General features: G+C 35.6%; 1 protein-coding gene across 1 annotated transcript; it reads left to right on the top strand.

Moving 5' to 3' along the window:
* The first annotated feature begins 40 nt into the window (after positions 1-40).
* Positions 41-13,008, top strand: LOC141839188 (uncharacterized). The gene is made up of 21 exons (XM_074726880.1): positions 41-296; positions 1,162-1,466; positions 1,538-1,631; positions 1,739-1,821; positions 2,855-3,075; positions 3,182-3,317; positions 4,141-4,223; positions 4,723-4,935; positions 6,024-6,380; positions 6,463-6,637; positions 7,254-7,445; positions 7,524-7,730; positions 7,809-7,901; positions 9,077-9,273; positions 9,902-10,408; positions 10,501-10,581; positions 10,755-10,840; positions 11,210-11,845; positions 11,931-11,999; positions 12,503-12,656; positions 12,737-13,008. The coding sequence occupies exons 1-21, from the start codon at positions 176-178 to the stop codon at positions 12,822-12,824; spliced, it is 4,098 nt and encodes a 1,365-aa protein (XP_074582981.1). The 5' UTR covers positions 41-175; the 3' UTR covers positions 12,825-13,008.
* The last annotated feature ends 138 nt before the right edge of the window (positions 13,009-13,146 follow it).

The raw sequence follows: 13,146 nt of genomic DNA, 5'->3' as shown, positions 1-13,146 counted from the left end.
GCCATGCGCCAGCTCATTTGTCGGGCCAACAATTGGGCCTCGCTTGGACGGCTATGGAAAGATGGGCCAAATTGAAGCCCATTGAATCCGAAAACGAAAGCACCTCCGCCTTCGCGTAAACCCTCGCGGCCGTGAAGTTCAAATCTCACGAAGCCATCGACTGCTTGTTGCGAAGATGGCCGGCGGCGAGCGGAGCTCATGGCGACTAAGGATCGGTCCTTACTTCGGAGAGGTTTCGGCTCTCTCCTTCGTTCCTCTGCCTCGTTTCATGTCCGCCTTTCCCCTTCTTCTCGCTGGTAATAATCTCTTCTTCTCTAGCTTTGTTCACTTCCAGTCTTGCTGTTTCTCAGTTTTATATGTATAATTATATGTAGTATAGACTTCATGTAAAAAACCCCGACTAAATCAATGTAAATAATCAGTTCTATCTAAATTTAGTCATAAGATTAAGTATGTCATGGATCAAGTTATATTTTTTAACACTCTCCCTCAAGCTAGAGAGTACAAATACATACAAGAAAGTTGCATTAATGTGAAATTGGAGCAGCAGCAAAAACACTTTCGATGAATCGATGCCAGTCGTTTCTTCATTTGAATAAGTGATGAAAACGACAATGAGGGCAACATACGATGACTTAATATCAGACAATTTCTCCATTTGAGTGGAAAGTAGACGATGGAGTAAAGGAAGCATAACGCCATCGTTACCACACATGGTGTGCAACAAAGTACAAAGGAAGCAATGTGACTTGTAATGTCTATGATGCGTGATTTGGATGACATGTAAAGAGACATCTACTGGGCATGCGTCAAGAATGAGTAGAGGAAAAGAGAATCAAATGAACAATCGGGGTAGGCCATCAAACATTCATCCTTTAGGGGTTTATCTCGTTTAGAAAATACTAATAAAAAAAGTAGCTTTGATACCATGTTGGATAAAATTGTCATAGGTGCTGCGTGCTGTCCAAAGTATTTTCATTGTTGCTTGTCCATAGTCATAAGCTCAGGTTTGTCATAAACCAAATTATATCTTCTATTTTTATCTAACTGTTAGTTTTTGTCGTCACCTTCCTTTGTGCTTCATGAATCCTTTTGTTCATATCTTGTTATTTCTTTGTCCCTCTCATGCTTACGTTTTGGTGCTTCATCTCCGTGGATCAGGAACTGGATCTGAGTTACTGGTTTATGATGTCAGATTGGCAAACCTTGTCGAGACCTTTCAGGTCTTTGAAGGGGTGCGTGTTCATGGAATCTCATTGCAATCTCCTGACAATAATGATGACCCCTTCTGTTCGGCAGCAGATTTCATTATTGCTATCTATGGAGAGCGGCGAGTTAAGCTATTTCTCTTGTGCATTAGATTGGGGTTGAATGATGGTGCTGGGTCCAATTTAGGAGTGAGATTGGAATTGATCCAGAGATTGCCAGGGTTTGATCACTGGGTTCTGGATGTCTGCTTCTTGAAGGTACTCTCACAGAGTGAGCTTTTTGGAGCGTTATTCTGTTTCTTTTATGTTGTAACACACGATCAATGCAGGAGGACAATGTTCTTGCAGTGGGCCTCAGTGATAATTCTGTAGCTTTGTGGAATCTTACTAGTTCTATTGTGGTCACCCGAGTGAAATCTTCAGGTTGATATGAAATTATTTACATTCTGTTGCAGTGGCCCTATTTTCTTTATCATTCTGTAATTATTTACATTAGAAATGTCTTACTGTTTCAATGTATGCACTTGCAGAGAGGTGTCTCTTGTATTCTATGAGAATGTGGGGAAACAGCATAAGGCTACTCATTATGGCATCTGGAACAATTTTTAATGAGGTTATTCTTCGTGGATTTCATTTGATACTTCAAATGTGTCTTTAAGAAGATTGGTAGATTACATCAGTAGATATCTTGTATGCTTTAATCGTGATCATGCATAAACTGTTCTTAGTTTATTTTTTTATTTATTTGATGATGGAATTAGTTATGGATCATTGTTTAATCATTTGTGCTCATTGAATTGTATATCTATGGTCGTGATATACTGAGAAGAAAACTATTTCTTTTTTTTGCTGTTAGTTAAATGTATTAAGCATTTAGCTTATGCCTTGAATATGAACATTGCTCCCTGTATATGTTATTGTGTCTTCTCATTCTTGATGCAGATTTAAGATGTCTAAGTGTGGAATGCTTCCCTGTATCTTTGTTTAGCCTTTTAGGTTTTTGGGTAGCTTCTTCTCTAAATCGACCAGCCTTGTTCATAAAGCATCTACCTGTTTATGAGTGTTAACATTGAGTGGCCCACATTTTGTAGAACTTGATTTTCTTTTCTTTTATTTTCTTTCTTTCTTTCTTTAGTTTTTCCATTGAAGCATTTGAGATTTCTTTAACTTTTGGGCCATTAGCCTAGTTGATCACTTGATGTAGAGCTTTCATGACTGGGAAGGTGAGAGTGAATCTAATAGTATGAATAAGATCCCTGTTTTTACACTCTAATAATGCAACTAAACAATGTTAATCTGATGTTGTGTCCTTGAGTTCTTAATTGTTTGTACTATGATTATTTATTTTCTTTGTGAAAATATTTCTTGTGAAGCTAAATTTTTTGCATTTTATCATGTTTATTCTGACATTCAGCTTTATAAATGTAGATCAGGTAGTAAACGATTGGCAACCTTTGTATACTGCATGCCAGTATTACACCATTGCTATGCTTTCAATGACATTATGTGATTCTCGTGTCATTCTCATGGAAAATGTTTTGATGATTTTGGTTTGGTGCAATTTTTATACTTAGATCTCGTTTGGTAGTTTGTGTTATGTAACAGAAAGATGTTAACAGTTGATCGGAAATGTTATGCTCAAACAGATAATCATTTGGAAGTTAATTCATGAAAAACCTCATCCTTCATCCAACCAATTGAAGGAACACTTCGGTTCCAACTCATCCAGTGCAATGGATGTTCATATTGATAGTGAGAACTATGTAGCTTATCATTTGAATAAACTAATTGGGCATGAAGGATCAATATTTCGAATGAGTTGGTCATCCGATGGAACAAAGCTGATGTCTGTTTCTGATGATCGCAGGTGGGTTAGATGCCTTTCTGTTTCTGTATGATAAGGTTTTAACTGCTGTCTTGGGTTTGTAACCTTCAGAAATTAAGTGCTTTGTCTGCCTTCACTCATAGGGCAGCGCTCGTATCTGGCTAATTGATTGTCAAAAGCAAGAATTTGACAATCTTGTGCAAACTCTGGATAATTATGTTTCATCTGATCTCACATTGTTCGGGCATAATGCTAGAATTTGGGACTGCTATATATCTCATTCTGTAAGCTCTCTTTCAGTATAACCTGCTTTATTATGTTTATGATACCATCCTTTAATCTTAAACTATACTATTATTAAAGGTCATAATTTATGCTCGATATATCTGGGATAATTTTTCTGGGCATTCTCTATAATGCTTTGCTGATGAAACTGGAAATATATCTTACTATTTCTTGCTTCATGTCAGATATCTCTGTGTTAATCAGATCTGGCTACTTTTGTTCTTTTGTTCTGTACCATGATGTGCAATTCTTTTTAACAGCACTATGTATGTGTAAAACATGTATACATTGCTAATGTAGTCTATCCAAATTTTTTCTGTTCTGAGTTTAATTCAATCAATATGTTGCTTTTCCTAATTTATAATGTTCGAATAGTCATTCTTGTAATCTCTAGTGAAGCTCTGGTGATTACCTGGCAGTAGAGTACATGTAAGAATTCTTGCTAGCAAACCCTACTTCCAATTTTCGGATTATTGGGAGTCATGCGTATAATGAAGTTCACTGATTGTCATAAACTTAATTTAGGAAAAGGATTAGAACTTGTGGTAGGTGCAAATTGCAATATTTAGGGGGAGGATTAACATAATGTGTGTAAGAAAATAAAATGGATGGCAAAATAGGCTAGAGAAATATGTGGTAAGTTAGAGAAGTGAAAAATCAAAACAATTGGCGTTGTTGTTTAAAATGTGGCTAGAGAAGTTTAAAATGTGGTAATTGTTTGACATAAGGCCTTTTTGTTGTTGTTGTTGTTGTCGTTGTTATGGCCATATCCTTAATCTAGGTAAATAGTCTTTCATTGATTATTTCAAGCTATCCATTTAGGTAGCAATTACAGCTGGCGAAGATTGTTCATGTCGAGTTTGGGCAACAAGTGGCGATCAATTATTGATGTTAAAGGAACACATGTAAGTGTTGATAACATTTTATTCAATTTAAGCATCAAAATAATTGTAACATGCAAATTCATTTGTGTTTTAGTTTGATTAATATTACCAATCAAATGCTAATTTTCCCTTCTGTATGTTAATGTTCCTAGACCATTATGATAGAATTCCTAGACAATTATTGTGGCAAGTTTTAGAGGAAAAATAAATATATTAATGCTCAATTCTAAGTCTCTATCTTTTAATATAGCATTGAGTGAATTATTTAGTCAGCTTTTTTATTTTGTTCTTTCCATTTTTTAAAAAAAATATGTTTTTTTATCAATCTCAATTCTTTCAATATGATGCAGCCAGTACTTAGGTTTTCTAAATTTTCAATATCAATACCGATACCGATATTGTCACCCAAGATCAAAAGTGATTTAGGAAATTTGCATGTTACTACTGATACTTTTTTGCATAGAGTTAACCACCTCAAATACTTGGGAACAATACAAAATTTACTATGATGATGATGCAGCGGTAGAGGCATATGGCGTTGTTTGTATGATCCAGATTCTTCACTTTTGGTAAGTGCGGGATTTGATTCTGCGGTCAAAGTGCATCAAATTACTTCCCCTTCTTCTAAGGAGGCAAGAGAGCAATATGGCATATCAGACAATTTGATGGATCAGAGAGAGAATTTTCAAATTTGTATTCCTAAATTAGCAAACCAGCTTTCTCTGATGGACAGGTAAGTTTTCTGAGTTTTTCTTATTCCTTCGATGCAGTTGTTTACTTTTTGCTTTTTATATTCCAAAGTTACTGTGAGTTAGTTTTTTATTGGCAGTTCAGAAATATTTTGTCTCCCCTTGCTTAATCTTTTTGATGGTGTTTCTGATACAATTTCTCCAACCTCATTACTGCATGTCAGACATTGGGTAGGTCGGTAGGAAAGGGTCAATATTTATTTTGCTTTCTGTTTTTGAGCATCTATTTTAGTTGTCTATATTTCTTTTCTACAACTGGAGAAGTAAAAAGATAGTTTCCAAGATGTGCATGCTCAGCTCTATTTTCATTTCTATACTGCAAGACAAAAATATCAACCTATGAGATACTGGTCTACTTTGCTGTCTCTGTTACATTTTCTACTATTATTGCAATCTATATATTATAATGGTATGTCAGCATTTTATTTGTATTAGTTTGAGGTGAAGGATCCTGTCCTTTAGTTGGCTCTCCTGATTCCTGTGACTCTGTTGGACACATGCGCTGATTGTTACTGTTTGATAAAATTGCCTAGAACTGGTCAGTAACTCCTCTCAACATGCATGAACCATGATGGCAATATCCAGGCAGGTTAACATTTAGTATGCATTGGCACAATGAACCAGTAGCCTTCACTTGTTCAAAATGTTTTCCTTTCAAATTAATGCACTCCTATGTGAAAGTCTAATGCAGAGTCCAGTCCATCCAAATGTCAAGGCACTTTTAAATGGGGGTTCTTTTGATATATAAGCTTGCCCAAGGGGATCTCACTTAACAAAGTGGGACTAAATCGAGGAGTCTTCCTTTCTTCTTTTCCTCTCATTCTCTTTAGCATGCCTCTCTGTTGTACATTGTTAGAGGTGATGGGATGACTCTGATTCCATGTAAAATCTATTCTTAGTGAGGGTTGGTTTTGTATTTAAGCATGTAGAAAAAGGCCTCACTTTGATATATGGACTAAAAGGGAGGAACTCCTTCCTTTCCTCTTCTCTTCTTCTTACTCTCTTTAACACCCTACATCAGATATGAAAGATGTGGTTCTTCTGTATAATTCCAGTTACATTGATGTTGCAGCAAAAGCGAGTATGTAAGATGCATACAGTTTACTCGGGAGAATTCTCTTTATATTGCAACCAATAATGGATATTTATATCATGTTGAATTATCTAATCCTGGAAGTATAGCCTGGACTGAACTTATCCAAGTAAGAGAATCACAGATTATTTGTATGGATATATTGCCCATGAAGGCTTCAGAGTCATCTCTGAACCTGGATGATATTGTTGCAATTGGAGATGGAAATGGGAAAGTGACAGTTGTTGGGGTTAGTAATCGAGGTGTTACTCCTTCAGCCTCATTCTCTTTTAAGTGGTCAGCAGAAAAGGAGAGACAATTATTAGGTGTCCACTGGTGCAGATCATTGGGTAGTAGGTAAGGATAATTGATTTTTCATTATCCTATTTGCTACTAATTTGTTCCATGTTTCCTCAAGTATGTGCATTGCATCATGCAGCTATCTCTTTACATCAGATCCTCGGGGTATCCTGAGGATGTGGAAAATCGAAAAGGCTGCTTTACAATCTGACATCCATGTTACCAGCATCGATTATAGTGCATTACTTCTTGCAGTGTTTACTTCAAGTTTCAGACATCGAATCATGTGTATCGATGCCTCAATTAAAGAAGAGGTAATGGTTGAAAGAATATTTTCTCATTATGGATTCAAATAGTGGTACTGGTCTGATATAAGCAAATCTATGCTCTGACCCAATACCCATACATGTAGCACTTGCCATAAACTATTATGAGAATAGGCAAATAATATTTGATAGAATCTGTGACTTTTAATGCTCATACACAATTTATTGCATTTGACGTTGATAAAAATATTCATAAAATTCATATGTTTGAAAATTTACATCGATAAACAGTATGGGCTTTATTGAGATCTGCCACACTGAGATAATATTGAATTTTTGATATCTTGTACTGGACTATTATTCATATCCTGTACATATGGTGTTAATCAAAATTTTCATAAGTTTTTTTCTTATGCTCCTAGAATAGGATGAAATAAACTAAGGCTTTGAGAACTATTGTTTTCTTATGTGCCAAAGAATTGCATTACACATTAGAAAAATCATTTTCTTGCGATCTCATGATTCCTAAGTATTGATCCCTTTAAATATTTTTTGATTGATTGTCCAGTCTAGCTTTTAGCTTAACTATCTTATTCAAATATTGATGAAAAGTTAGTACAAATTATAGTGTTGATTAATTCATTGAGTCCTTATTGTTTTGTAGGTTCTTATATGTGGTGATAAGCGTGGGAATATTATTCTCTTTCCTTTGGTGGATGAATTGATGGTAGAAAAATGCGCAGAAATAATAGACATCTCTCCTGGTGATCGATTTAAAGGTGCACATGGCATATCTAGTGTAACCAGTATTTGTATTGTCAGTTCACAATGGAATGATGCTGCTGACATACAAACGGTATGACCATGATTAGTTACAGTAATCACATTACAGAGATGACTGATTATTGCTAACTTCTTTTTTCTATTATTATAGACTGGGGCAGATGGATGCATTTGTTATTTCCAGTATAGTAAAATCCTACGGAAAATTGAATTTATTGGGATGAAGCAAGTGAAAGATCTTAGTGTGATTCAATCAGTCTTTTCCAGTGCAACCTCTGGGGACATGGAATTCAACAAATACGCAATTGGTTTTACATCCGTGGATTTTATAATGTGGGATATGACAAATGACACGAAGGTACTTTTATCTGGTTTTCTCACATTACAGTCTTGTTAGAAACCATTCAATTAATGAGTAATGTTCATGTATCTGCAGACAATAAAAATTCCTTGCGGAGGATGGCGCAGGCCATTTTCTTTTCATTTTGGGGTCATTCCAGAACACCAAAATTGTTTTGCTTATGTTAAGGTATTATGATGTCATGTTCTCCTTGTATACTTACTAAAAAATGTAAAAAACTAGGTTGACGGTGGCATAGCAATACTGTAAAGTTCATTAGGCCCATATGAGATCAGTAATGGAAATGTACTTCCACTTAAAACTAGGTTTGTTGAATTTTTTTTAACCAGCTTGATCTAAATTATACTCTGTTTAAAATGTAACTTATAAACTTAATGATAGTTTCTGTTTCTACTTTGGGATTTGATGCTAGTTTGTCTTTAAGGGTCATTTCTAATAAGTATTAGCAGGAACATGCAGCCCTGCATCTATCAGTTGGATAGAATCTGTTTGTGGGATATCATTACTTGAGGGTGGGTAATTTTCAATTTCTCCAACAGTTGTCAACTTTTTCAAAATGCTCCCTAACGTTTTATTAATGTCAAAATGCCCCAAGGTTTCCATTTTGTTGTGAAAATACCCTTCTTCATTAACAAATGGGTGATTTAGGTGTAATTTAGAAAGGTAAAATAGGCATTTTGGTGTTAGATAGGGGCATTTTGACAACAAAATGTAAAGCTTAGGGGATATTTTGACATTAATCTAACCTTGGGGGCATTTTGACAACAAAATGTAAAGCTTAGGGGATATTTTGACATTAATCTAACCTTGGGGGCATTTTGAAAAAGCTAGTAAATGTTGGGGGCATTTTGAAAATTATTGAGAATTTTTTGGTGGAATTTAGGTACAGCTGGTGAATGATTTCGATATACAATCTCAAGACTATTAGAAGACATAATCAATTAATGACCATTCCTAAGAGTTCATCACTATCAGCTGTTCTTTGTTTCATTTACCCTAGTAGATTTGGGAAATGACTCTAGGCTAGCATGAATGGAGTGTAGGGGAACCAAATCTTGGTTCTAATGCTGATGGCTATTGAGGTAAAGAAATTGTATGACCACTGGATTTGAAATGATCTATAAAAATGTTGAATAAAAATTAGGAAGTAGTTAATAGTAATACATGCAAAGTAGAAACCCAATATTATCTAGTGAAGTTTGTTTGTATTATTTTTCATGGGTTCAGTGCACAGTGAAAGTATGAAATATGTTATAGCTGTCATTGTTTAATGTTTTGTTAAGATCTTTTCCATGATTTAGGTAATCCAAAATTCATTCATTTGTGCCATTCTCCTTCTTCAGGATCACATTGTTCATGTTCATAGGGTTTGGGTGGTTGCTAAAGAAAAATTATTTCCCAAGGTTTTGCATATGCAATACCATGGGAAAGAGATACACTCATTATCTTTCATTTCAGTTGTGCACCTATCAACACTCAATAAGGGTGGCCATTCATGGATTGCAACAGGCTGTGAAGATGGAAGTTTGCGGTTGGCCAGGTTTTGTACATAATTATATATTTGCTCCCTAAATGGATTAACAACCTTGACTGTGATTTGTTTCAATTTCATTTTGTGGTATTTAATTATGCTTTAATAGTGTTGTCTTGAAGTTTTAGCCGACCCCACTTAATGGGATAAGGCTTGGTTGTTGTTGTTGTTGTTGTGTCGTCTTGAAGTTTCTTCAGATTTGTAAATAATATGTACTGGAGGAACCTCATTTAATTTGAAGGACATCATTTTTTTCTTACAATGATGTTATTTTCTTCACTCCCAACCCTCTTTGTTTTTCTTTCCCTGGTTTTTAGAAGATTAAGGGTGAATACAACTACTCTCTTTACTAGTCACTGCTCTTCCCTAAAAACAGTTTTGCTTCATGAAAATAAATTTACATCTTGTTCAAATTAGCTAGGTGTTCATGGTAATGAATCTATGTGTCACATGAATGATTTGTTGGATTTGGGATTGAGGATTTGACTTTATATTTTTTTTAGGCCTAGTAGGAAACATTGATTCAGTTCATCAACAAATTTCATAGTTTCCCCCTCTAACTGGGAAGATTTAGCGAATTTAATCAACGTAAAAGGTTGTGGTTAATCTATTTGGATAATTCTTGAAAATGACGCAGGTACTCATCTATCAAAGCTGGAAGATGGTCTGAATCAACATTGCTGGGTGAGCATGTAGGGGGGTCAGCTGTGAGGTCTATATGCTTCATCCCAAAGATATATACCTTCAAAACTCCGATGTCCAGTACCTCTAACAATGATACACATCGCACTTCAAATGGTGAAGACCAACTTTTATTGATTTCTGTTGGTTCCAAGCAAGTTCTGACTTCTTGGATCTTACAGAGTAGCATAGCACGAAACAAAAATTCTGATTATACATCAAATCCTTCCAAAACTGAGTTACCAGCAGTAACTTTTCGGTGGTTCTCCACTCAGCTGCCCTCAAAGTTTGCTAGTTGTCAAAAGGGGTTGGAGAAGTTATTCAAAACATGTGAAGATGGTCATCAGTTAACCGCTGAGTGTGATCAGATTTCAACATTAAATTCCACCTTTGTGGATCAGATGGATAATGACTGGAGATACCTGGCTGTTACGGCTTTTCTTTTGAAACCTGTAGATAGTAGGTGAGATGAAATATTTGGTTTTACTAATAGATTCTGTAAGAGATTTTTTATTCATAAGCTTTTAGCTATTCACATCTTACTGTCTTAAACAGGACTACGATATGTTTTATAGTGGTTGCTTGTTCAGATGCAACTCTCATGTTGAAGGCTCTTCTTTTGCCTTATCGATTATGGTATGTAGTTATACTCAAGTGCATTTTTTCCTTTTCTAAATGCTGCATGGTAAAATTTTGGTGGTTATGATAATTGGAAGATGTTCTTGGTAACACTTCTATTGACTCACCGTGTGCTCCCCTTTCTCGTTTTTCAGTGTGATAATGCCTGTTCTTAATGACACATTTTTCAGGTTTGATGTAGCTTTACTTGTTCCAGTTAAATCCCCTGTTTTATCTCTGCAGCACGTTGTTGTTCCTTGGCATTCCTGCTCCAAAGGTGATGATTTTGCCTAGTATTCCTTTTGAGTTTTGCGTGGTTTGTGGCTTTGGATGTAGTTCTCTTTTTTATTATGCTCAGAAGCAAATATATCAACAGAAAACAAGTGAAAATTTGCCTAAAAAACAAAAATAGATAAATAAATAATCCTTTTATCCCTTCCATTAGACTATTATATACTCTTCCTGGTACCATGGATATTTTCATGCTCTTCCTGGTACCATGGATATTTTCATGCTTCAAACTGCAAAAGGTTTGATGTACAATTCAAGTTAGTAATTTATTTTGGTACTTTAACAAGAGAAATTAGTAATGTGTTGCTAGTAACTGTTGGTTGACTTCTGGTAGTGAAACTACATTTTTTTGCAGATGCTGCTCCAATTGGAAATGCATATTTCCTTATAAGTGGATCAACTGATGGTAGCATTACTTTCTGGGATCTCACTGAAGTAGTTGAATCCTTTGTGCAAACAGTGGTGGATGTTCAACCACAGATGTTCATTGATTGTCAGAGGAGACCTAAAACTGGAAGAGGAAGCCAAGGTGGAAGGAGGTGGAAATCATTGAGTAATATATCTTCTGGGAATACATTTATCAATTCAAATGGCAGAAAACAAGGCACTGATGTGGTTTGTTCTGAAAATGAATTCGCAAATTTATCTACTATGGATAGTGATCAGATACACACTCCATCTAGCACACAGCTAATTGATGTCCCAAAAGGGCCTTCAAATATCTTTCCTAATTTATGTGAAATACATCCCTTATGTGTTTTAAGTTCACTACACCAGTCAGGTGTCAACTGTTTAAATGTTGCAGAAATCAAAAAATGCCAGTACTCAAAATCTGAGATTACTTACTGTGTTTTAAGTGGCGGGGATGATCAATCTCTACACTTACTTGTCTTTGGTTTGCAAGTGGAACCAACTGATCAGGATGCTGGAGATAATCAGTCCACTGCTAGACAGAATTATATAGACTATGGGCATCATAATCGGAGAGATGGTATATCTGTTCTCCCTGTTTTTGCATACCGTAAACACACATAAATATCTTGCATGATGCAATTTTTCTGGCCATTTTGATACAGGCAAAAAGTACAAGCTCAATGTACTTTCCCAAAATAGGATTTTATCAGCACACAACTCAGCAGTTAAAGGTAATTTCTTAATCTCATTTATGTTATTTGAGGAAGGATGTTCAAAAGTATGACTACTACCAAAATGCTTGTCATTTGCTGATCAAAGAATCTGTTGACTAGCTATAGACACAAGAAGTTTACGTAGGTGTCTTGTACACGGACAAACTTACAGATTCTTCCTGTATTTTTCTTCACTCATCAATTGCTATACAAATGTAAAATTTTGTGATATTGTTATCGGAATTACACTGCTTCAACCTGCAGCAGATTAGGTTTATCAACCAACAGTTAATTTTGTTAGGACAAGAAATCTTGGGTCTAAACTCTGTACCAGCCTAAATTGACAAGATATACCAGATGTATCTACTGTTTTCGGGTTATTATATTTGTCTACTATTATCAGTGGCCAGGGTGTAGGCTTCATTTTAAGAACACAATCCACTTCTGAATAGTATGTTTTAGTTTCATCCAATTATTACTTCTTTTTTTTTTGCCAATGTTTTATTTTTTTTGCCTCCCAGGTGTTTGGACTGATGGCACATGGGCATTCACAACGGGCCTGGATCAACGAATTAGGTGTTGGCAGATAGACCCGTTGTTCAGGTTGAGTGAACATGCCAATGTTATCATCAGTGTACCGGAGCCAGAAACACTTGATGCAATCATCCATGACAGGTTCAGCCACCACTTGTATTTGCCTTATGATTTACAAATTTATTGTTTGATCCAATATCTGTTCTTGTTTGCCTTATCAGTGGAGGGAACACTCGGTATCAAATTGCAGTAGCGGGAAGAGGCCTGCAAATGGTGGAGTTCACATCTGTTGCTGGTGATGATGAATGAAATGTTTGGCTTACACCTCTGCTAGTGTAGCGCACAAGGTGGTTGAATTTATTCTCAGTATGAGAGGAAACCTGTTATTTATTGTAATTACTCCCCAAAATTTATCATACTATTTCATTCTTTGTTTAGTATGTAGAACAAAAGCAGATTTATGTAACTTGGACTACAGAGCCTTCAACTCAAATTGAATACCAAATTTTGTCATTTAAGAATGGAATTGGAGAAACAGTTTGATAGGTAGAGGTAAGAAAAGCCCTTCGTGGCCTCTGTTTTGTGAAGAGAATGCTTTGATGAAAATACTGGCGCAAAAAACATATCTTTT

The sequence above is a fragment of the Curcuma longa genome, chromosome 11, assembly GCF_044706935.1.
Source record: "Curcuma longa cultivar G26 ecotype Majalengka, Jawa Barat chromosome 11, ITB_CL_G26_1.1, whole genome shotgun sequence".
NCBI classification, from domain to species: domain Eukaryota; kingdom Viridiplantae; phylum Streptophyta; class Magnoliopsida; order Zingiberales; family Zingiberaceae; genus Curcuma; species Curcuma longa.
The sequence above is the reverse complement of the archived record's forward strand: the minus strand, read 5'-3'. Positions and strand labels throughout refer to the sequence as shown.

Excerpts from the sequence above, each read along its gene's own strand:
- LOC141839188 (XM_074726880.1), top strand. The coding sequence starts at position 176 with ATGGCCGGCGGCGAGCGGAGCTCATGGCGACTAAGGATCGGTCCTTAC. Across the intron at positions 297-1,161 it reads CTTTCCCCTTCTTCTCGCTG|GAACTGGATCTGAGTTACTG; the intron begins GTAATAATCTCT and ends TCCGTGGATCAG. Across the intron at positions 12,657-12,736 it reads GATGCAATCATCCATGACAG|TGGAGGGAACACTCGGTATC; the intron begins GTTCAGCCACCA and ends TTGCCTTATCAG.